We start from the raw sequence: 27,136 nt of genomic DNA on the forward strand, positions 1-27,136 counted from the left end.
TTTAATTTTCAATTTGTCAACCATTTAAATCTTTTTTGATTGCAATAAATTCTATTTTCCAAATAAAATTGTTTTATCTTATATTGTGTTTGCATGGTTGTTGGTTCATAGATGTTAATTCAATGGAGCTATAATGTTTAAAAGATAGTGCTCTACAAGTACAGCTGCATTTTAGTACAATTGTTTTTTTTTGTTGTTTTTTTGGCTACATATGTGCATACATGTTTCAGCTGTAACCTTATTCAAATAGCCAACTGTGAATATTCAGCTGAATGATGAACCCAGTGATTGAAAAGGATTCTTATTATTGTAACTTGTCATTCTATTGTTCAGTAGGTAAGACGGATTCTAGCTTACATCAAGTCGATTTGGGATGACATAAGTCTTAGCTTGTCACAGTCTGCTCACCATTTTCTTGCAATACCTACAAAAACAACTTCACAAGCATCCTCAACTTCCCACCATTCTACATTTTTTTTGATAATACCTGTGACTTGAAAATCTCATTCTTTGGATTATTCCAACTCCTGTTCTAAGTTTGACAGTTATTTGCACAACATTTTAGTGGATGTAATCTCAGACTTTCTTCAAGTGTCTCGTCAAAGTCTGAAATCTGCACAGAATTTCAAACGGACCCGTAGCATAACAGATAATATACTAAAAAAAATCCAGTTGTAAGTGTGACACTCTTCTGGCAGTTGATGGTTCAATCCTTAGAATGATACAATTGTGATCACTTAAGACTTTTATCTGGTTACTAGCCTGGGTGCCTGGCATTGCCCGGTAGTTTAGGGGTGTGTTGAGCAAAAACAAAAATTTAAACAAATAAATAAATTTTTTAAAAAAGTGGTAGTAGTCAGGCAGGCTTGAACCTGTAATGCGAAGGAGGATAAGAATGTGCAAAAAAACCTGACGTGTTTGCTGTTGCATCCATCGCCAAACCGGAAGTGACAAAGGTTTAAATTAAGGCTAGACAATCGAAAAGAAGGGATGACTTTTCAAAAAAGCGACCCCCCCCCCCTCCCTGTGGAAAAGTGCCCAGCTGAGGGTGAAGGAATTAATGTTATTGGCCAATTTTTTTTTCGATATTCGTTGCCCGAAGGATCAAGTTTCACAATGATGCTGATCTTGCGAAAATCCATCGCTTCTGTCGAAAGTTTTAGGCAGACATACATTTAAACAGACAGGTGAGATTTATATTATAGATGGCTGACAGAATGAGAACGTTACATTCGTTATGTATGAAATTTTGTGCAGATTCTGGAGTTTGACAGAAAGATTCACAAATTTTACAAGATACAACCTGAAGAAGATCGAAGATTACATCAAACGAAACGTGATGACACCCAAGACGAGAATAGTAGTATGAATAATACAAATTATCAATCGTCATCTCAAAAATTCAAAAACCTAATATTGCAAATCTAGAAATCTCATAAACAAGTTTGTTTGTTTGCTTTAAAAACTCATTTTAATATCAATATCCATACTTACCTGCACAACGTTAACATTCGTTGCAAACAGAATGAAAATAAAATAAAGAGTACTTACTCGTGTTTAATTTTTCACATCTTCTAACCAAGATGGCTGCTCCTCTAAAAAGTTCCATCATCCATTTCTGTCCAACAGTGAACTGTTTAGAGAACCTCTTTCACTTAAGCATCGCAAAATTTAATTTCAGCTTCATGTTTTATGATGTGCAGTGTGCCACCTTTTGTTTCCACTCCATAAAACGCCTGGATATCCCGAGCCCATCAAACTCCTTGAATCATCATTCTTAGGCAACATAAGTAAGTAGATGTTGCCAAGTCTGCTGTAAAGGTAGGCTCCCTTTACTGTACTAGAAAACGTTTTACATCTGCAAGTATCTTACATCTCTACACAGCCACTATTCACCCAAGCATGGAGTATTGTTGCTATATCTAGGTCGATTTACCAAACACTAGCCCGTTCCTCTTGAACAGAGTACAAATAAAAATCTCTAACTTAATAGGTCCTGTAAATGTCTACCAAACTCCAGCCCCATCAACAAGTATCTGCACTTGTTTTGCAAGTATATCCATAGAATGTACGCTGATGAAACTATTTCACTTGTAAATACTAGCAGTAAAATCCTGCTCTTTCACTTAAGGTCATTAGATGCCAGAAGATTTTCTTTTTTTCCTCAAATTGTGTCCGTTCTCAGCCCCCTCCCTCAACTGTATAAACATACAAATTTAAATGTAATGTGAACAAGCATAAAAAAATCTGATTCCTATCACAGTAGCTCCTTACACTCCAGTGGAAATATGTTTTGCTTGGGGTAAATAATAAAAAATATTGGGGGGAGGGTACAATTAAATTCCATGGTGCTTATTTAGAATTACACTTGATTATAAAACAAAATGCAGAAAAAATCTTTATGTACTTGTCATAGAACGAAGATGTCATATTCCAAAAATCACATAAATTAAGCAAGTAGTTTGTTAATGAAGAAAATAAATTTTACGGTTTTTAGTGATTTAAAAAGTTTTAATTATTTTAAATACAAACAAAATTGCTGTAGTTGAATTAAATTGTCATTCTTGAATTTTGGCAAAATTTCAAACAATATGGCCTCTTTTAAATTTGATTTTCTTAATTAAAAAAAATACTTGATCAATTTGTTTTTTGTTTTTTTGGAATATGATATCTTCGTTCCATGACAAACACAGAAATCTTAAAGAATTTTTCTGTATTTCTTGTTTTTAAGTGTAATTCTAAATACAAATACTTAACATAATTAAATCCTTCTTAAGAGAAAAATCCAGGTTTTCCTCGATGGTCGTACATCTAAACAATACAATATAAATCAGGGGTTTATTTTTAGACCTTTACTATTCCTAATATTCATAAATGACCTCCCTGATAAAATTGTCTCTGAGATGGGCATATTTGCTGATGACACCATGCTCTATAACAGGCATGAGAGGAAAACGAATGAACATATCTAAGAGAATGGCAGAAACACTAGAGGAAGACCTCCAATCTGTAGTGGAATGGGGAGAAAAAATGGATGATCACATTTAATACTGCCAAGACTAAGCTTGTTTCCTTCAATAATTACAAGAAACCTTCTCTACCATCAATAGCTATGGTTAAAGATACATTAACTGAAAGTACTTTTTTAAAACTCCTCGGCTTAACATTCACAGGGAACAGGAGTTGGAACAGATACATTGAGAGCATTGCCAGGGCTGCTGCAAAGAAAGTGGGCTCTCTACCGTACTAGTAAGTTACTTACACCTCTCCATTCGCCCATGTATAAAGTTGTCACATTTGGGCTGGTGCATCTTCTACTAGTCTCTCACTCCGAGACAGGGTTCAAAAGAGTTGTTAACCTGATAAGTCCTGAACTGTCATCTAAGCTTCGGCCTCTGTCCCATCAACGAAATGTTGCATCCCTCTTCCTGTTTTACAAGTATTTTAATAATGGATGCTCCGATGAACTACAAGTCTTTGTATCCCCTCGACATAAATACCCCCGTCAAACCCGACATGCAGCAAAGTCCCACCCCTACACAGTAGAGATCCCTAGATGTAAGAAAGCTTTCTACTCTAATAGTTTCTTCCCCAGAACTGCTAGACTCTGGAATTTTCTTCTGGGTTCCTGCTTCCCTAACTGTACTGACATGCAAAAGTTCAAATGTAATTGAACAAATATCTGGCTGCTCAACTCCCTACATAGTATCAAAGTGGCACTGTGCCTTGTTTGGAGTGAAAATGTAATAAATAAAAAAATTTTTAAAAAAAGCATTAAATCTACTTCTAAGAAGTCTTCAACTGTCGAACAATAATTTTCAGCTGAGATACAATTTTTTTTTAAATTTTTATGATAATGGGTAAAGACAGATATCATATGTCTCTCTACAAACAAGAGAAATCAGCAGTACAAGTATTCACTGTTCTAACATTTTTGCAATTATAAAATCCATAGATATTGAAAATTTTTTTTTTTTTTTTTTTTTTTTGAAAGGTCTTACATAAGACTTTTTCAAATTAATATTAATCTATTCTGATTTGGCTGTTAAGAAAATCCGCATGAATTAGCGTGAGCAAAGTAGAGGATCATTTAAGTATAAAAAGCTGAAAGGGAAAAAATGAATTAGATTTTGTTTTTATTTGGTGTAAGCGTTGTGTAAATTTGAATTAAAATTTGTAAGTTAAGAAGCCAATACAATGCAAAATTCAAATAAAAACACTTCGAATTCATATGAACTTCTTAACTTGAACATTTGAAAAAAAAAAAAATACAAGGACATTTTTCTTTTGACACGATGCCACAAGAAAAAGGAAAGAACACCAACTGATTCCATTCCTAAAGAATACATATATCACTGAAACTAAGTTGATTTTAAATTCTTAAAAAAAAAAAAAAAAAACAATACTGCATTGGCTTTTTGACTTACAAATTCTAATTCAAATTTACACATAAAAAAAAAATTTAATTCATTTCATGCGAGCCATGCACAAGTTTTCTGATTGTAATATTTGAAAAAAAAAAATCATAGTTTAACTCTTTATGACCTGGTTGAACTAATTCAGTCATAAATAAATGAATATAACGGCATAAATAAAGTGGGAATTGATTCAAACATATCTCGTACATATCTGGCTAGATGCCAGATACCTCCAAATTGCAACTGTCCATTGCATACATTCAGTATGCTGCCATCTGTGTCAAGAGAGTGGAGGATTATGTTGTCATTAAACTTTTTGGGAGCACTATGAATAGTAAGTTTATGAAATGCAAAAAATTCTCAGTGATAGTTTAACTATTGAACTTCATAATGAAAGATTGTTATAGTGAAAAAGTTTTTAAATCATACTATGATTACCCTTTAAACAAACTAAAATTAACAATAAATATTTTTTTAATCATCTACATCATAATTCAGGTCATAAAGGGGTTAAGACCATACAGACTTTGATTTATTTATTTATTTTTTTTTTTTAGTGACACACAAACTGATTCCATGATTGAAAATGTATATCATTGAAACTAAGTTTTAAATTTTTGAATAAATTTTTAATAATGAAATGTAGCTAACTTGAAGCATTGCATGAGTTATTTATTTAGGGCAGTTTCAGCCTTTGAAACAATGCAAGGAATGACTCTCCATCATTGCATTATGATCGCCTTCTAACATTTCCCTAAATAAATGCTTATGTAAAAAAGAAGGATTTTTAATTATTTGAAGATGTTTTTGTTAAGAAACGTAGAGAAAAGCAAAAAAACCTGAAAAATGGATACATGTAAAGGAGTGAAAATAAGCAAGAATGTTTGAGGGATTTAATTTATTGCCAGTAGCCCTCCCTCCCTAGAAAAAAAAAAAAAATCGCATCAGTTTCCCCACGTAGCAAGCAAGTGGCTCTCTTTCACACATGTACACACATTAAACTTCATCAGTTTTTGCACCCCCCGCCTCCCTTCCCATCTTTAAATATACACAGTTAAGAACGGAACAGGCCAACAATGAGTGTCTCGTCTTCAAATATCATTTTAAAATGTTGTTTTTTTTTTTCTTTTTTGGGGTGGGATAGGGAGTAGGAAAGGGAAATTTTGAATTTCAAGATTTTGTTGTTTTTTTTTGTTATGGAAGCCATTGGAGGGTAAGAAGGGGGAATAGTATTTTGTTTTTTTTTTGTTTTTTGTTTTTTACAAGAATTCAAATATAGAATTCATCATTTTTTTTGTTTGTTTTTCATTCTTTTAAATAAACGTATATCAAGTTCCAAATTTAGGCATGAGTGATTCTCCTAAGATGGACACAATGAAGAAAGGTAATACTCACAAATTGAAGATTGAAATTAACAGCAGCAGTAATAGTCATGGGCACGTTCGGATAGAGACAAAACGGTACAAATAGCTTTGATCACTGTTTGTAGCTTTTTCCATGAATGCCTGACAATTCTAGGTATGTATCTTTTATAAATCATATATATATATATATATATATATATATGATTTATTGATATATGCACATAGACAGTAATATTGATGTGTAATAATAAGTAGATTTGTGTGTAGAGGAATGTGGAAGAGGAACACGATCACAACGGCTGCTGCTACAATTAATTCCACAACCACCTGCTTTAAAACCATTTTCTTCTTTTCCTTGCATACAGTGTGTAGATTAGTGTAGTGTGCAGCAACGTCCATAGCCACACGACACGAACATTAAAAATATGGCAAGTTGTGATTTGTTTTTTGTTGTGTTTTTTTTACATGAAAAGCAGCAGGACAACTTTCCTTCTCTTCAGTTGATCCGAGATGCAGGAAAACTTGTTAATTCATAATAAAAACTTCTTTTTTTTTTTTTTTCTTCAGCCAAGTAATTCAAATTCCTCTTCTGTATCACAGAAATCGGCATAAACTGATGAGAAAAGAAAAAAGAACAACAAATTTAAAGCAAAAGTTTTCAAAATATTTTCCTTATTTATAATCAAATGTGGTTAATCACACAGAATGCAAGCGTGGGTGAACTAAGTTCAATTCCAATTCATAACACGGAAACACTTTTATCAAAATCTTATATCCAATATCCTCGAAAATTCTCATATCATTATCATATTTGGTTTAATAATATACGGCATAATCACATTGACCCACCAGTTCTCGTTAGATAATTGAAGTTAAGCAACATTGAGCCTGGTCAGTACCAGATGGGTGACCAATTTGGGAATTCCAGGCACTTCATGTAGGAGGATTTTGCTACCGCCTGGCTAGAACTGCAAAAACGCAATGTCTTCATCTCTCCTAACAAGGAAATACATGCAACTAGTGATTGCGTGTGAATTTCATACTACCATGGAACTTCCTCGTTTGGAGGAAACCGGTTTAAGGTCAAGGGCTTATTAGAAAATAAAAATCAAGTGGAAGGTAAGACAACACTGTGGAGATTGGTAACAATGGTTAAAACTGGACATATTTTGATTATTTGAGAATAAGAATTTGTAAATACTGGACTTATAAACGACTGTTGTAGTCGGTTAGAAAGCAACCTCATTGTATTGTGTTCCACAGATGAGTACTCCTTAGAAAGAAACTTTGCTTGTAGAAGTTTCATTTAGTTTGGAGTACACAGAGGCAGAAAGGAAAATAATTTGCAGTGGCCGTAGCTAGACAAGTTTTTGCTGTGAATGTTTTACAGAAGGAACCACTGATTGGAGTTCAGTGAAGCACCTAGCATAAAAGTAATGATAGAGTAGAGAAAAGCTAGTAATCTTAGTAATCTTTCTTCTGTGAGAAACGGACAGTAAGGAAGAAAAGAGCACATCCCCCACTAAATTTTGGAGTCGGCTTTAGACTATTTATAGACAGAAAAGAGGTCTCAGCATGCCCCTTCTTGGACATGGCAACAGTTTTATGGTAGGCATGAGTTAAAATACAAGATGCCTTACAAGACACAAAGGTTAAAACGCGAGACACAAGTTTTTTGGGTTTTTTTGTTTGTCTTTTTTCGCTCCCAAGTAAGGCATATTCCCACTTGGGACGTATGAGGTCACACTATTTGGGATTGTATCTCAAAGGAGACGGTGGGGAGTTGAACAGCAAGATATCTGTTTACATTACATTTAAACTTCAGAGAAGCAGGAAACAGGGAGAGAATTCCAAAGTCAAGCAGTCTGAGGGAAGAAACTTTTAGAGTAGAAGGCTTTCCAGCATCTAGGGTCATCAACAGTGAAGGGGTGGGATTTTGCTGTTATGTTAGTTGAGAGTATGCACGTCAAGTGAGCACATTCAATTAAAGGCTAAAATACGAGATGCCTTACAGTGCACATGGATTAAAACAAAGATACATGGTAGTTAAACGACAAGATGCCTTACAGATAAGACTACATCTGAGATCTACAGATTAAACGACTTATTGAAGGATTTAGAATATTTTTGCAAGAATAAGAGCCTCACACTAAATTGGAAAAAAGTAAAAGCTGAAACTCACCAGTCTTAGATGCTCCAGCAGTGGCAGCAGCAGCAGCCGCCATATACGAATCGGCAGGCCAATGGTTGGGACGTTTCTTGTGCAACTCAAACATGGGAGTCTTGCTAACCATCTTGCTTCGGAATGCACTGCAGAGATCATCAAATTCTTGCTCATTCAAACAGAAAAAACCCTGCAAAGACAGACATTTAGAAAATAGATTTTAAAAAACAAAGTCAGGATAAAATTGGGAATTGTTTTAATAAGAACAAAACTGAATTCTATACTGACCAAAGCTACAGAAGGATCAAGCTGTTGGACCTTCATACGAGAACTGTGAGGACAATGATAGGAATCATCTCGGCTGCCAACTTCAGACAAATCCACCATTGGTTGTGTAGTGTGAGGGTCAAGATAGACAAGCTCATCGCCTGGAGAAGGAAGTATTATCACTTGATAAAGCATGACAAAATTTAAATGGAAAAAGAAAACACATGCAGTCACAGCATTAAAATCTAAACGATATTATATATTTGATTGGTTGAATGGTTATAGTCAGCTAACGTACTTCCTAACTTCCGGTGTAGTGCTACCAAAAGTGGTGACAAGGCAAATTACTCTCACGCTTGTATATCCTTTGTGTATATACTTTTTGATTACATTTTTCTGATCTTTTTTGATAAAAGAGAAAGATTTAAACAGATGTTACCAAACCTTTGAAAAAAAAAAAGAAATGAAGGTTTTGTTAAATCTGGTCTTTCATGGCAAAAAAAAAATAAATAAATAAAACCCTCGTAAATATTGTCAAAATGACATGAAAGTGAAACTTTGTTCATATAAAATTCATTTCAACAGTTAACACATAGAATATTCATAATATGATTTATAGTATACTGGAGATAAAACTAGATTTCTATTAAATTAAACCAATAAAAAAAAACTCAGGTTTAAACCATGTAAAAACAGACGGAAATAATTTGATAATAGGGTAAAAATTTAATTCACTAAAGTTTTCAACTTGAATTTTTTTGTTTAAATTTTGTGAACAACAAAACCCTATATTAAGCCCACCATATAGATTAGTGTCCCTTTTTCTTTATGATGATACTATCTTTATCTGCATAGATGCACAATATCACACATACCATTTTTGAAAAACCCAAAAACTTTTTCAGATAAAAATATAAATCACCCATCATCGAAAGTAGTGATCAAACTTGAAGAAGCCCGCAAAAAAAAGTATTAATGACACAAGAGAAAGAAATTCTTAAGATACGATACAAGTCTTCTGTGTGCATATGGTGTCCTTTTATCATCAGGTTAAGATCTTTTTTTATATACTGGCATGATGTTGGACGACTTTTAGAAAACTTCCCCCATGAATTAAACCTGCCACGTATATTGTTTGACATCTACTAACCCTATAACTCTTAGCCATTCTTGAAATGTGACCATACTATCAAAGTCTACTCTTCTGCACATATTTCTCTATACTATAAGCAAATATCTCCTGAAAGATTCAACAAATAAATTCCTTGCAAATACAAATGAGAAATAAGTAGAAAATATATCGGCATGTGTGCATTTAATAATATTCACGATTTTTATGTTGAAATAAAAAATCTCATCATGATCATCGGTTTAATGTTTATTTTATATGATGATACCATCATATAAAATAAACATTAAACCGTGTTGGATGCCTTTCAGAAATTAACTTCCAAGCTAACCTATCTCAGGCCACGCTGTTATTTGCCCTTCTTACCAACTGCTCTACATCTACTAACCTAACTTTTTGAATGACCAGACCAACAAAGTCTCCTGTTCTGCACATATACTATCCAGATTTAATCTTCCTCTAAGGTTAAAATAGCTCTAAGCCTGTCTTTAAAACTCATACTACACATCCATCATATTAATCTTATTTACTTCTTTTGCATATACTCAACTCCTACTAGCCAGGTTTCACTTTCCAGACCTTAAACTTATTAAATACTTCAACTTTAGATGAGACATTTTTAAGCCAAATCTTAAAAGCAAAAAAAAAAAAAAAAAAAAAAAAAAAATGTAGAGATTTTTTCCATACTTACCAACAGTACCAATAAACCAATGGGCATGGTTGGGCTTGCCACCAATAATCCCAACAGATTGTTTTAATGACAAACACAACTGCAATTGAAGTATATAACTTTGGTTAAAAAGATTAAAGACACACTGAGTTAAAAATATTTTTAAAACTTAACTAGTTTATACGCGCTCCTTAAGCGGTGTTGTTACAATACCTGGTTAGGTCAAGTTCCATCTTTCATCATTTTATAGTTAATATGAAGAAAAATATTTGTCAAATTTTGTGGAAAAAATATGCTAGTTGGTATTTATAAGAGAGAGTAAGTAACTATGATGAGTGTATTTATAGATCGTTTTTATTGGCAAAAAATCATTAGAAATTGTTTTTAAGAAAATATTTGCCTTTAATTCCACATATCATGTAGGTCTACTTTTTTGAATGTCAAATATGTGTGTGTGTGTGTGATGCTTTTATTGTTATGTTAATCTCTTTATATTTATTAAATGTGAATTTGGTCAAAAAAGTCCTTTAGATTCATGTAAGATTCCAACTCTCGTACAGACATCATAAAAACTACTGCCTTAGTAATGTTTACTTCAACTGTTCATTTTTTTATCAGCTAACCACATTTTATATTTATATACAAACAGACAAACCCACAAAAAACCCACAACTTTTAAATAGTACAGAGTGGAACAATAAAATTATCGCCCTAGACAAGACAACATGATTCCATTTCTGTTTTCTTTTTTGTTGCAGACCATCTACTAGTTGGCCAGTTGTGTACAAATCCCAAGAGTGATAGGAGCCTTCTATCATGTTGGAAAGAGACACAATGTTCAACGAGCGAGATCAGAGATGTGATACTCTACAACTCATGTTCTCTACCAATCTAAATTATGACAACAGGACCATTGCCAGCACCCTCAAAATGCAAATCTGGGCAGTTCAATGCTTGAGGACACAGCTCAACGTATCAGACGACCTATGGATATGGTCTTCGGTGCGGTTTCAAGCGAGGGCCACATCATGCCACCTCACATATTTGAAGTCGGGTTGAAACTCAACACCAAAGTGTATCTGGATGTGCTGAAGAATATGGTGATCCCCTGGTGCAATCAGGTGGCTGCAGGCAGATCCTGGGTGTGGAAGCAGGACTCTGCGCCAGTCCACAATTCCAAAGAGACCTAGGCTTGGCTTCAGAAAGAGTGCTACAACTATACCCTTGTCTCACTGACCTACTCCTTCCTCTCTCGACCTAAACCTGCTGGACTACTTTGTTTGGTCATATGTCGAGAACATCACCAAAGCCAGCCTGATCGCCAGTATTCGCCAAGCTCCGCCAGCATTTGTGGAAAAGGCATGTTTTCAGTTCCGTACCCATATCAAGGTGATGATTGAGGTATAAGGCAGCTACACTGAATAGATGTCAGCTCTACTACATAATCAAGTTACCTGAATTAATTTTTTTCAATAAAAGTTTTAAAATAAGGCTGTGGTGTTGTTTTCTGTTAAGGCAAAAAATTATCGTTCCACCTTGTATATAGATGATTTCCTTTTTTATTTATAGAAAAATGATTTGTATTTGTAATGCTTAAACTTTTAATCTCATCTTGGTTGTTATTTTCACAATTTTTCAGCCAATTTAACCTCCAATCTTCTTCAGATGCATTTTTTCCAAAGAGTCAGACATAAATGCAGCACTTGAATTTCAAAACAAATGATCCCGAAGAAGGTCAGAGGTTACACTGGTCAAAATGTGAAAACAAAATAACAATTAAAATGAAATTAGTAGCCCGAATAATCTAAATAATCCAAATTGTCAATACTCACTTCAAGTAAGTTGTTAAATAAATGTTAAGGTTATACTTAGTCCGCTGATTATTTTTGGGTGGTTATTAAACCAATAACATTGGTCAGCAGACGCAACCGAATCACGACATATAAAGGCTAATAAGACATGCGAGGATAAGAGCAAATGAAATGAATAGATTAACAGTTGAATAAAGATGAATACTATAAAGAGGATTGAAAATCTCCAAGAAAGCAGCAATTCTTCTCCCTTTGTCAAAAACATTATTCATAGAAGGTGAAGATTAAAGTAAACATAAAGTCCACTTTCTTCTCTCCATAAACATAAATTATTGTTGACTTGTGATTTGATATGCATTAATTTGCATATGAACAAATTCAAGAGAAGCAGGGGTAGAGTGTTTGGCATTGAAGAGAACATGTCATAGTTTATGAGGTTGTGCGGATGCTGTCAATCCTTTTTTTCATATTAGATTTTATAAGATTATTTTCACAATTTTTCACAATTATTATTTTCACAATTATATTAATATCAAATGTTAATAATATCAAATATTATTATTTTTTACAATTATATTGATATCAAATATTATTTTTTACAATTATATTAATATCAAATATTATTATTTTTTACAATTATATTAATATCAAATATTATTATTTTTTACAATTATATTAATATCAAATATTATTATTTTTCAATTATATTAATATCAAATATTATTATTTTCACAATTATATTAATATCAAATATTATTTTCACAATTATATTAATATCAAATGTTAATAATATCAAATATTATTATTTTTTACAATTATATTAATATCAAATATTATTTTTTACAATTATATTAATATCAAATGTTAATAATATCAAATATTATTATTTTTCACAATTATATTAATATCAAATATTATTATTTTTCACAATTATATAAATATCAAATATTATTATTTTTTACAATTATTATTTTCACAATTATATTAATATCAAATGTTAATAATATCAAATATTATTATTTTTCACAATTATATTAATATCAAATATTATTATTTTTTACAATTATTATTTTCACAATTATATTAATATCAAATGTTATTAATATCAAATATTATTATTTTTCACAATTATATTAATATCAAATATTATTATTTTTCACAATTATTTTCGCAATTATTATTAATCATTAGTAAAATTTAAATAATCTCATAGAATAATGCTTTTGGAAATCTGATTACAAATTTCCAGGTGAAAAGAACAAGAATTCTTATTTATTCATTTAACTATCTGCCCCACCTCCAAAATCGTTGAGAGAGAGAGGTTACCTTGAGACTATTAAAATAGAGAGAGTTGATATCTGTGAGTCCAAGACGGAGAGGAATTATCAGCAGCAATGGTGACCAATTAGAGGAATCTTCTTTTGTGGCATCACCCGATGGAGGACAAGGAGCAGAGGTGGCACCCCCCGGGTTATAACCTTGCTGAGTGTTTTCCTTATTGGCATGTGATTTGCACAGAGTTCCTAAAAGAGGGAAGAAAAGGATTGAAAACAAATATTTGATTTCATCAAAAAATAAATAAAAGATTCTAAATAAAGATTTCATGAAGAGCAAATAGCAACAATTGCTGTGATGGTTTGTATTTGGTTTGTAACATATCTGCCCATTTGTGGATCATTTAATGCTGAAAAGATACACGCATGCAATGTTAAAAATTAATTGAAGTTAAATTATTTTAGTCATAGCAGAGAAAGAGTGCGGGGTTCATACCTAGCTTTCTCGGCATTGTTAGGACGGCGTAAACAAGAGTAATAAATCAAATGCTATTCAGGTTTGAAATTATCTTTCACAAAAAAATTCCACACTGAAAAAATTTAGCCTGTTTTGTCCTAGCATTAAAAGTCGATAACATTTACTAGTATTTACCAACTTTTTGTGTATTGTATTGTCCAAAATATATTTTTACATAAAATCATTTAATACATGTTTATCAACAATGTAGGGAGGGTTACAGATCAGAGAAATTCTTAAAATAAAATATTATTTTTAAATAATCTAAATATTAATTTACTTGTCCAACGTTTGGTGTCACAAAAAAAAACATTATCATTGCAAACATTAATGAGGAATGAATTACCTCCCTTTATAATTCCTCTTTATCAGTTAAAAATCATTAAAACCATTTCCTCTCCAAAAATTTTCAACAAAAAACATGGCTGTGTGTTTAGTTTCAAATTGGCCATTTTATTTTATAATTTCAAAAAAAGCCATGTTAAAAGGAGATTGATTATAAATTCTTTTTAAAATTCCCCCCCCCCAAAAAAAATGTGCAAGTGAATTGACATCTGTTCCTTTATAATTTATATTAAAAATTATTCAGAAAGAAAAACAATATGTTGTGTGTTGAATTTTCATTGAAAAAAAATGTAAATTTTTTAAATCAATTCTTTTTAGCTTTAAAAGGTTAAAAAAGAAATTGCTAAAAAAATTGTTTTAAATTTGTTGTTATTTGTTTTATTTTAATTTTTTATTCATGTGTTTTAAAAATTTTCAACTACCGTGGAATTTCTACAGGTTCTACTAGAAATATAAGAATAAAATAAACAAAAATAGCACTTCATGATCATAATTGGTTTTACATGTTGGTAATTCTTATTAAAACAATATCTTGTTTTAAAAAATCAGTAGATTTCATATCACTGTATCCATCCAACTGTAAGCACACTAATCAAATAAAGGATCTACTTTGTCCAATTTGTACAGTTAAAAGTTACGTATCGAAATTTGAATTGCTGAACAACTGAAAAATGTTAGCTGAATTCAATTTTAATTAAACAAGACTTAAACATGATTTGAATAATTACAATTAGCACTCTTTTATGTTGAAAGTATTTCTGTGGTTTTATCAGCAACAACAGGTTTGGTGATTATACAGATAAAGAAATGGATGAAAATCACATTCCAAATAAAATATATTTGATATACTTACATATCAGACAAAAATAAATATCCTCACCAAAAATAACAAAAAACTATGGAGTAGAATCAAAAATCAATTCTACCATATTTTGCATGCAAACATAGTCTGTTGTGAAGCGTTACCTAAAACAGGGACGGTAATTCTAAGATGTCGAACTCACAGATAACATGTTAAGAAATTATAACATTAATATTTTGAAAGACATTCTTAACATGGGGAGAGTGGTGTTTTTTTTTTTTTTTAATTATTCTCAACTTTCACCCAACAAGTTAATAAGCAATTTGGCATTTGCCAAAGTGAATTATTTTTTTTTATATTCGAAACTCGTTCATTCATTATAAGAGAAATCTTAACATTTGCAGAAATGCCAGACTGAATTATCTCCCCTGTTTTCAGATAACTATTCAAAATGACTTGATATGATAAAACTGCGATTTACGATATAATTGATTTTTACTTTCAATTAAACTTCTACTCAAGTAGTTTTTATCATTTTTGGTGAAGATATATATCAAAGAGTTTTTGTCTGAAATATGATTTTTATCTGTGCCTATCTGTATAACACCAAAACTTTAAATATTAGCATAACAAAAATAGGTTGAAAAAAAATTAAGAAAAGAGTAATTCCACATATACTTACTGATGTCATCTTCAATAACCGTATTATCCATTGCGACATGAGTGACGATAGAACTCCATTCATCATAAACAGATATTTTTCTGTAATATAAAAATTAAAACATCATCACGCAAAATTTATTTTACTTTCTCACAATTATTGATTTGGATAATTCTAATTTTGATAAAACATTTTTTTTTGTAATTTTTCATCGCTCTTTATGCTTATTTCTCCAATAACTACATCTATTCTCACTTAAGCAGTGAAGGATGTGAGGAGACTTGATTCTGACATACAAAATCATCAACATAAATGTAAATCTAGTTTTTGAGAAGTTTTTTTTTTTGTCATCAAATTGTAGTCTCGACAGACACCACAAAAAAATAAAAAAATGTACCAATGTCAGTTTCAACTTAATAGAAGAAAACAAGCATTTTTCTGTTTCTGCGCTGTGGAACAACCTGCCAGAACAGTTTGTGATGATTACCATATTGAGATTTAAGGCCATCTTGAGGCAAACATTCAATTTGTATGTGACTGTAAATGGTTCCTTTGCACTATGCTATTTTTTTTTTTCTTGTCAAATGAATTTGGTTTAGATAAAAAAATTTAAAGTACATATAAAATTGAATTTGGTTCTATTTTGTTTTTTTATTTCAATAGCAATATAAAATTGTGAGCAGCAAATGAATTAAAAGTTCAAGTACAATGACATGTCCCTTAACCCTCTGGGGGAGGGGGAGAGACTGCATGCAGCATGTTTTGGACAAGAATAGACTGGCGGCATCCATCCCTCTCCAGGTTCTGAGCACATACAGCACCTGGTATTACCAAATAATCACCCATTTTAGTACTAGCCAAACTCACTTAACTTTGCTGATCTAATGGGAACCAATGCGTCAATATGATTATACGATATATTCATAAAAAGTATAAATAAAAAAAAAAACGAATGAATAAATATTTGATCTCATCATTTCTAATTTCATCTGCAAAGTTCTACATTCATCGCCACATACACATAAAACCTACTTCTAACCAACACACATATGTAGATCTTATATGGATTTATTTTGAAAAGGAAGTGATCAGCCTTGAAATATTAGAAAAATTTAACACATTAAACATTTTGGCCAATGTAATCTCTGAACTTCTTCATGTGCAGCCTTTTTAACTCAGAAACTTCTACAAAATTTAAAACTGAAGCCTTCAAAATCTCGTGCAGGTTTCCAAGTTGATAAAGATGCACATGAAGAAGGTTGGAAATTATATCGGCTGAAATATTGAGGGAATAGCAACCAAGATGAAAATAGCAGTCTGCAGAATCAAAATACTGCAAATAATCATTATCTCAAAAATTGTGAAATATAATATTGTTTACATGAAAATAAAAAATGACTTACTTTAAAACCTGAGCAATTGTATTTGGTCCAAACCAGCTTCCAACAGATTTTCCTTCAGACACACCCATTGAAGCTGAAAAGTTTGAAAATTAAACTATTTAAAAAATATTCCTAAAACATGTGAAGAGTTAGAGGAAGGTAGAGGAGTAGGATACATTCAGACTACATCATTATTATCAAATACAATCATCATAAATTCTTTGTTGTCCATCAATCTCTTAACATATTCCACAAAAGTCAATTAGACTGAAAGAATAAATAAGGCAAGAAATCTTTTAATTTCAAAAACGCATAGTTTTTATATTGTTTCAAAATGATAATGATCATCATATTCAGTTTAAAATCAGTTTTATATGATGGTATATATTGAATAGCTTTTACTGACTTCCAAACTAATCTATCTCTGACCAGGCTTTTATTTATCCCTCTTTCTCTCAAATACATCCTTATCACATTTTCCCCATGTTTTTTTTTTTAAAACAAATAACATTACTTACTAACAAACTCAAGTTACATTTAAACTAAATGCTATTTCAGTTCTAAATTTTTTAGATGAGGATTCATGGTTTATATTACTTGTATTCTTCGGACTATTATTCTCATCTTGAGTGTTATTTGTGCAACATTTCGGTCAGTGTGGCCTTCAACCATCATCAGGCATGTTGGTTGTTGACTTGGAAAAGAAAGAAGAAAAGTGACAGGCTCCGTTATATATTTTGTATTCTTGGAGTTGGGTTCGGTTTTTTGGCTGCAGTTTCGCATGTATAAAAAAAATTGGTTAACAAAAGAGAGGCAACCCTAATAAAGATCAACAGAAGATTATCTCCTTTTCATCGCCAAAATTTTAAGGGTGTACAATTTTTGTTTTTCCTACAATTAGGGGTTCCCAAATATTATTAATTTCTAAGCTAGGTCTGCTTAGTAATAGACTAGCTGATCACATAGAAAACACACTTCCTTGCATGAAATGAGAGCAAAATAATTGACAGGGATACAAGATAGAGGGTCAGGTGACTCAAAGAAGTAGCACATTTGCTAAAAAAAGAAAAATTACTAAGCAGACCAAGCTTAGAAATTAACATTTGGGAACCTCTAATTGTAGGAAAAATAAAAATTGTACACCCTTAAAATTTTGGCAATGGAAGGGAAATAATTTTCTGTCGATCTTTATTAGAGTGACCTCCACTTTGTTAACCAATTTTTTCACACATACAAAACCGCGACCAAAAAACAGAAACCAACTCTAAGAATACGAAAATATATACAAAGGCAGTAAGTTTTCTCCTTTCTTTTCCAAGACAACTAACATGCCTGACGACAGTCAAAGGCCCAACCGACGGAAACATTATACAAATAACACTCAAGATGAGAACAATAGTCCGATTAAAACAATATAAACGTTATTTATTGTGCGCAATAATTATATTTGCATTAATTTGGAGAAAAGAAATGAATAGTTTTAAAGTCCCAAATGAATATACGAATACATAATATTATACAAAGAACCTAACAGCAGATATTACAAATGTATAAAGTTACTTTTTTTTATGGAAATCGCTTGAGACAAGGCATAAAGTCACTTGATGTAAGGAATTAAAAAAATACAACAAGATCTAAAACTAGTAACGGTGAGATGGATATATTTCAACCTAGAAAACATCACTCATGGAATGCGAGGAAATTATTTCACCATTTTCATCATCATCATCATCATCATATCTTATCGCAATAGAAATTAACCCATCGCATGGCGGTGCTGTTTGCCTCCTTAAGATCTTGGTTTGAGCAATGAGGACCCAATCGGCAGTTTTCCCTAAGGTGGTGCATCGTTTGCACCTCTCCACATGGACATAAAGGTGAGGTGTCTAGGCCCCACTTGTGGAGATTGTCTTTTGTTTTGCCTACTTTGGCTCTGGCTCTATTTAGACATTTCATGACAGTGCTTGTTAAGATACAGGTGACGTATCGATTTTTTAAAAAATATGTCATTTTAAGCAAAAACAATATTATGTCTTAAATTGTCATGCCGAAAATAGTAATATATCCAAAAATTATGAAAAATCATTAAGTAGAAAGTTGTTTATAGTTAAAAAAAAAAAAAATCGCATTTTTCTTAAGCGTTATAAAGTAGACAGTAGAAGTCTAAACACAGGGGACATAACTCCGAAAGGAAAATTTTAAATTACTTGTGTCATGGCTGCAATATTTGTTGTCTATAGCGATAGACATTTTTATTTTTACTAAAACACAAAAGCACTCGATGAATTTTCATAATTTTTGTATATATTACTATTTTCGACATGACAATTAAGTACGTAATACTGTTTTTGCTTAAAAAGATATATTTAAAAACTCGATTTTTCAATTATATCTAAACAAGCACCTCCATGGCAAAAGCTTCTTTGCCGCACTTTCAAAGTTAAAAATTTTACATTAATGTTTTTAAAACTTTGTTATCTTCCGAACTTAGTTTCCTTATGCATATCAAAAGTTATATTTCAAAGAAAAGAGGATGTCCATTAATTTGGTAGGCTTAAAATAGTTTTTTTGTTTTTGTTCACATAAAAACTACAATTTTAGTTCTTTCTGTGCATAACTTAAAAAATGTGAAAAAAAAAAAAAAGCTGATATTATATTAATGAATCCCGGACGGTGCCAATAGGTGAATTTTATTGATTATAAAATAAACTTCCTATTGTGAAAATATTTTATTATCTAGGCATGATAGGCATGGAATTATTTGTACATACAAAATGAGCAATAACGAATGCAAGGTGAATAGCACTTACCAATTTGGTGAATAGAATAATATGAGGTCCGTTTGTCTTGGAAAAGACGGAGAATCTTCATGTAGGTTTTGTCATTCTCATATGAAGATTTTTTCCATCTCCAATCTGGAAAAAAAATTTTTTTTTTAAATAAAACACTAAAAATTTCCCATAAAAATAAACCAAAACTAAAAAAAATATATATAAGTCAAACTGTATAACATCATTTGATAAAATAATAAAAAAAAGTTAAAGTCTTATCTGGGCTTTACTTCTCCATATTGTATGAAGTATTGCCAAAGTTATGTCATAGAAACATTGATAACTCAAAAGCTATTTATCTGATCAGACTGAGATTGTGTACGGCGATTACTTTTAACAAGGAGCACCATATCCACATATCCAATTTAGAAAAATCAGAAGTTGAAATTCTGTAAATATTTCAAACTTGATCAAACTTGTCATGATCTATACATAAATAAGACGTGGGACTTCATTGGCTACAATATGGACCAAGTAGCAGATCTTTACAATGAATAAAACCAAATGTAAATGTTTTTGACTCCTAAATCGAAAATTATATCCCTATATATAGAACTAACGTCTCTGAAACATAACGAGGATGAAACTATTACCGACTACGTTATAAGGCAAGAAACAACCACCATTGCCTTGGAACTCTCAGGTGAAATAATAAGCGATAGCTTGTTGATATCAATGACCCTCAAGGGACTTCCAGCTGATTTTAAACCATTTACAACTATTATAACGCAAAAAGAAAAACCCATAAATTTCAGCGAATTTAAAGTGGCATTGCGCAGTTACGGAGAGACTAATCATATGCTCATGGACAATAATAACTCCAGCAATATTATGAAGTTCAAAAATGCTTCTCGAAAGCAGACACCACTAAATTACGCACCTCACCGCAACGTATTCTCCAAAAGTAATTTTCCCAAGAAAAAGAATAAAATTCTCTGCTATAATTGTGGACAACCCAACCACAAAATTTTCCAATGCTCTAAAATGGACTCCGTAAAAAATGTTGAGAACTTTGAGGAAGAACATACATTTCTATTCACATGTAACTTTGACAATACCACAAACAGTAAAATCTCTTTGTCACCAAGGAATCTGATTTTATTAATTTTGATTCAAACTTTAATCCACAAAGTCATTTTGTCGGACTTGCCGACGGTAGTCAAATAAATCATATAGTCTTGAAAAGAGGTGATGCTAAAATATCCCTAAAAAATTATAAAGGAGAAATCTGTAACTGTATTCTAAAAAATGCTCTGTTCATACCTACATTTAAGCAAGACATATTTTCTGTGCAGGCTGCAATTAAACAAGGCGCGAATATAAAGTTTGGCCAAAACAAGTCAAAATTGATATACCCTAATGGAACTGTATTTGACATTAAAGAAAATAGCCGACTATATTATTTAAAAAGTATGGTTCCCTGAAAAACTGCTTGTCACGACTTGGAAACCTGTCATAAAATTATAGGACACTGCAATACAGCCGATATTAAAAAATTACCAAATGTAGTCGAAGGCATGAAAATAATACCTTCAGACGATCTCCCAAATTGTGATATGTGTGCACAGGGGAAAATGACAAAATATATAAGCAGAACGCCAAACAAAAAGGCTACGAAAATTCTCTCACTTGTGCATTGTGACTTAGCAGGTCCGATCAGCCCGATGGAGAGAAATAATCTAAGGTACGTTTTGAACTTTATTGATGATTTTTCCGCTTTAATTATAGTTTATTTTCCCAAAAACAAATCCGACACTATCCTTGCCACTAAGAAATATTTAGCTGATATTGCCCTGTATGGCTCGGTAAAATGCATTTGCTCAGACAATGGGACTGAATTTACTAGTAAAGATTTTGAACTTCTATTAATTAACCACCGTATTAAACACGAGAAATCTGCGCCGCATTCCCCCTTCCAAAATGGCACCGCTGAAAGAGCATGGCAAACCCTTTTTGAGATGACAACATGTCTACTCATCGAATCGAAATTGGCGCATAGTTTATGGACTTACGCTTTAATGGCAACAGCATATACCAGAAATAGATTGATCGTTCAAGAAAAGATTAGGCAAAACACTGTATGAAGCATTTTGCGGTGTAAAACCTAAAATGAACAGAATGCATATATTTGGTTCTGATTGTTTTGCACTTATAGAAAATACCAGTAAACTAAATACTAAAAACGAAAAAGGTATTTTCGTAGGTTACGATAGAAACAGTTCAGCATATTTAATCTACTTTCCAGCCCAAAATGCCATAAAAAGGGTTAGATGTGTAAAATTCAATGATACATTAAATTTAAAAAATGGCGACCCAGTGGATGAAAAACGTGAAATATTACCTAGCATCTTAATCGATCACAATGAAAATATTAATAACGACGACAATTACAGTAGAACTACTGACGAAAATATTAACCAGACACGTTGATACGCAATAAGGAAGCGAAAAAGGCCATACTTCTTACAAATTGAAAAGATACATGATTATGCAGTGGATTACTGTTAGTCGGTGAAAAGTGCACCGGAAAGTTATAATGAGGTGATTAATTCAGAAAATCACCAAGAATGGAAACAAGCTATGATATCCGAAATTTTTTGGAAACAAGCTATGATCCGATATTTTATCTTAAAACAACACATACGAAATAGTGGCAAAACCAACAGATAAAAATATAATTTCTTCATGCTGGGTTTTTTCCAAAAAAAAATCACAGCTTCTGGCAGTGAAACTTTTAAAGCAAGATTTGTTGCAAAAGGTTTTTCACAAATTTCTGGAGTGAAATATTTTGCAACATTTTCACCAACAACAAATTTAACGACAATTAGAATTTTATTACAACTTTCCGCTCAATACAATTTAAAAATACATCAAATGGATGTAAAAAAATGCTTATTTAAATGTTCTGATTGACTATCTATATTTACCCTCCAGAGGGATTTAAAATGAAAAATAACAATTGTGTGTGGAAACTGAATAAATCGTTATATGGACAAAGTGCTTACAATTGGAATCTAACACTCGATAATTATTTAATAGAACAGGAATTAAAGCAATGTCCTATAGACGTGTGTATGTATACCAAAAATATAGGTAATAAATTGTTGATTTTACTTTTTGGGTTGATGATATATTACTCGCCTCAAACTGTGACAATACTTTAAAAGATGTTAAAAATAAATTAAATAAAAAATTTTAAATGGCCGATCTTGGATGACTGTCATGGTTCCTTGGTATAAAATTTACCTATGAAAATGAAACTATAACTATGAACCAATCACAATACATTGAAAGAATTCTGCTCAAGTTCGAAATGCAAGATTGCAAACCACGTAAAACTCCCATCGAAATGGACATAAATAAAAATATAGAGACCGAAACAAAATCCATATATAATCGATTATATAGAGAAATGGTTGGAAGTCTCATCTATTTGATGACCGCAACTAGGCCTGACATATGTTACACTGTAACAAAGCTATCTCAAAACTTATCAAGACCGACAATTAAGGACCTTAATCGTGCAAAACAAATCCTTCGTTATCTAAAAGGAACCAAGGAACAATCTTTAATATTTAAAAAGTCTACATATCCTCTAAATTTAGAAGGATTTTCAGATTCAGATTGGGGTAACTCTAAGGATAGAAAAAGTATAACTGAGTATTGTTTTAGACTGTCAAAGACTGGACCTATGATCTCTTGGAAAACTAAAAAGCAACAAATTGTTGCCCTTTCTACTTGTGGAGCAGAATTTGTGGCCCTTACCCATTCTGCGCAGAGGCATTTTTTCTGAACACCCTTCTAAAATCTATTTTAAAACCTGATCTAAGTAAAAAAAACCTATATTAATTCATTGTGACATTCAGAGCAGTATCTTATTAGTAAATAATTCTATGATTCATCAAAGGTCAAAACATATTGATATCAGATATCATTTTATAAGGGATGAAATAAGTAAAAAATCTATTACTCTTACTTATGAGATGTCTGCGAATAATATAGCAGACATTTTCACTAAACCTATAAAAAGAATAAAAGTAAAACATTTTATAACTGAACTTTTTGGAATCTAATTATGAATAAATCTCTTTTCAGAAACCCAAAAAGAGAAGCATTAACAGTCCAAATCATACCAAAAAAAAAAAAATTGTAAATTGTCCCGGGCACGACATTAAACTGTGACCATTTCTATCTTACTAACCAAATCAACCAACTAATACCTAATATAATGTTTCCAGTTTTTGTTAAAAAAAAAATTTTTTAAATAGAAAAATGTATATTTATGAATTTTTGTGCATATATGTTTATATGTATTTGAATAAGATTCTATTTGTATGTTTATATATATTTTAAAAGTGTTTATTTTTATATATATAAAAAAAAAATGGTTTCTTTTTGCATGCATTATACCAATATATTTAATTATTTTTGACCAATGAGAATAAAGACAAATTCCCCCAAACAAAAACAAAAAATAAATCAATTATTTTATTGGTTTATTTTTATTTATTTATTTATTTTTCTTTCCTTTTCTTAAGTCAAACCAAAATTGAATCTGAAAGGATTTTTCCATCATATCAGAAAAGGAGTGTGTAAAATGTTTTCGACTCCTAATCGGGGTATGACACCAATGATTTCGCCAATCGTTTTTATAACCACTGGCTGTACTAACCAACCAATGAAAATCTTCCAAAGTTACTATAAAAATTGTCGAATTTTGGATTCAATCAGTTCGCCGTTAACTACGTCACAGACCGCATTTGATTCTTGGCCACCATTTTTGTTACTAGCAATTACTGCCGCCATCTTTGTTACTGGAAAATACTTCACACTCAGTACTGAGACTGCACTCTGTTCAACATGTCTCAACACTTAACAGTTATTAGCAAAAGTGTGACTTTCACCATGACTTTGATATCCCAAAATTAAGTCAGATAATGATCTATATTTTTACCAAGTTGGGGGAGAATTAGTTAAGCAATATGGACACTAAGTTGTATAAAAACAAACTCGATTGAAAACATAACTTCCTTGGGGATGGTAAATATGTACAAGATGCTAGATTCAATCTTTTTAAAAGTCAACAAAGTCAGACGAATGCATTTTAGAAAACAGGAGAATCTTTGGTTCTTGTCTAGAATTCCTCCGATATAAAAAAACAAAAACAAAAAGAAAAATCTTTATGATGTACATACCTATGAGAAAGTAATATCATATTCCTAAGACCATGTAAATTGATCTAGTAGTTTTATTTTGAAATAAGAAAATCAAATTTTTCAAGTTACTGAAGAATGACTGTCTCGTCCACCATTTTGAAAATAATCTCAAAAAAAAAAAAAAAAAAAAGGGGGTGATAACTCAACAATGATTTGGTGTTTATTTAGAATAAGACTTGATTAAAAAAACTAAAATACAGAAAAATCTTTATGATGTACCGACTTATCACAAAGATGTAATTTTCCAAAAATTATGTAAACTGATCAAGTAATTTTTTTTTTAATTAAGAAAATCAAATTTGAGGAGGAGGCCAGACGAGAATAGTCATATTGTCTTAAATGTTACCAAAATTCACGGGCGACAATTCAATTCGACTTCAGATTTTGTTTGTAATCAAAATAACTAAAACTTTTTAATCGCTAACAATCGTAAAATTTGATTTTTTTTAACTAAGCAAGAAACTACTTGGTCAATTTTTGGTGATTTTGGAATATGGCATTTTTGTTTTGTGACTAGTGTGTACATCAAAGATGTTTCTGTATTTTCATTTTTTTTTTTTTTTTTTAAACAAGTGTAATTCTAAATATACACCAATGATTCATACTTGCTAGATTTATTTTGTAATTAAAATTAATTGGTTTATTTACATGATTTTTGGAATATGATATTTTCATTTTATCATAGGTACATACATCATACTAACTTTTCTTTATTTTTTACTATTGGTGGAATTCTGGACAAGAACCATATCTTTTAGTCCAAAATAAAAAACAAAAGATAAATATAGGATCCACATTCAAATTAGACCAATTTAAAAATAAAATTTTTTTAAGTTCTTCATAAAAAAATTCTCTTCTTTCGAAAGTTTTCCTCTTTCAGATGGAATCAAAGCAAGAACAATAGAAATCAATACTAACCTCTTCCTAAATGACGGACGACGAGACACTGAGCCATCATCATTTGACCACACCGTAACATGCAGCCCCAACCAGTATCTCCTGTTGGACCAGTACCACCTGCAACAAAACTAAATCTATTTAACTGCTACAAAAATGTAATCATCACAAATCTATATATAAACAAAGAAATTGGAATGTTTGTTCTGTTTGGAAATGCATGAAGTTGAGGTAAGATAAAATAAAAAAACTATGATTAGTTTTTTTATTTTTAACCAAAACGTTAATGGTACTATTCGTTTCAAGGAGTTTATGTTCATGCCAAATACTATAATCTATCAAAGATATGTCATCCAGAGACTGTTTTGTTGTGTCACAGCTTTCAGTATGACTAGATCAGCACTTAATCCAAGCCTGCAATCAAATCAACAACCAATAATTTGGTAGCAAGTAGCTATAGCCACTAGGTCAGAAGGATAGACATAGTATGACAAAATTGACATGTTAGGAAAAAAAATAGTTGATATGCCACGGAGACAAATGTCGGAATTCAGACGGTTAAAAAAGGAAGCAAAGGGTGAAAAAAAAAAAAAAAAGGTAATGAAAGAAAAAGTTAAAAAAGAAAGTGGCAAGAAAGACCAGAGTGGAAACTGTGTTAATGGTTTATAAAAGGTTGTAAAAGAAAATGGATTCATTAAAGATATTCAGGATTTCTCAAAGAAATTGAATTATTTTTTTAGGCCATAAACTTTAAGTGAAATTTGGCATTAAATTAACTTTCCTAATGATTTTGGAATTGGAGAATTGACTTTTTAGCAACAATTTGAAATAATGCTTCTTTGTTGGGCATGTCAGGCCTTTTCAAACCGTCTCCAAGGATATGGCTGTCAAGTTTTCGTTGTCATCATAAACTGAATCATGAATTTGACAATATCAGGAACAAGATGTCATGCAATGCAATTCTCTACCTTTACAAGAGCCAGGTATGTCCAAGGATGGAGTACTGTTGCCACATCTGGGCAGAAGCTGCTAGAAGCTGCTTATCCTGCCTTGACAAAGTTCAAAATAGACTTTGTAGCCTAGTGGGGGACTCCCTTTTCTCTTCCCTACAACCTCTTTCTCACTGTTGCGAACCTGTCTCTGCTTTATCACTATTTTCATGGTAGTTGCTCGTCTGAGCTCCAATCTATGATAACCCACTGGACTTACTTTCATAAAAAACACTTGTCTGAAAACACTATCAATAATTTTCCCCACTCTTTATCTGTGCCTGCACCTAAACGTAGATTCCATGAACAAAGCTTCTTTCTTGAACTCTGTACCATTCTCCTCCTTTCCAACTAACTATAATATGATTGTCTTCAAATCCAACGTAAACAAGTTCTTGA

General features: G+C 31.6%; 1 protein-coding gene across 1 annotated transcript in view; it reads right to left on the minus strand.

Moving 5' to 3' along the window:
• Positions 1 to 6,123: 6,123 nt before the first annotated feature.
• LOC145291510 (cysteine protease ATG4B-like) overlaps positions 6,124 to 27,136 on the minus strand; it is a 46,496-nt gene continuing 25,483 nt past the window's right edge. Inside the window, exons 4-12 of the mRNA XM_080137480.1 lie at positions 25,770 to 25,868; positions 19,615 to 19,719; positions 16,826 to 16,898; positions 15,444 to 15,523; positions 13,150 to 13,346; positions 10,034 to 10,112; positions 8,235 to 8,374; positions 7,965 to 8,136; positions 6,124 to 6,395 (exon numbers count right to left, since the gene is read on the minus strand). Coding sequence (XP_079993606.1) covers positions 6,346 to 6,395; positions 7,965 to 8,136; positions 8,235 to 8,374; positions 10,034 to 10,112; positions 13,150 to 13,346; positions 15,444 to 15,523; positions 16,826 to 16,898; positions 19,615 to 19,719; positions 25,770 to 25,868 — 995 coding nt within the window. The 3' untranslated portion in view covers positions 6,124 to 6,345. The remainder of the gene's footprint in view (positions 6,396 to 7,964; positions 8,137 to 8,234; positions 8,375 to 10,033; positions 10,113 to 13,149; positions 13,347 to 15,443; positions 15,524 to 16,825; positions 16,899 to 19,614; positions 19,720 to 25,769; positions 25,869 to 27,136) is intronic.

This window comes from Euprymna scolopes, chromosome 12 (genome assembly GCF_053919585.1).
Source record: "Euprymna scolopes isolate OS-2025 chromosome 12, ASM5391958v1, whole genome shotgun sequence".
In the NCBI taxonomy this organism is placed as follows: domain Eukaryota; kingdom Metazoa; phylum Mollusca; class Cephalopoda; order Sepiida; family Sepiolidae; genus Euprymna; species Euprymna scolopes.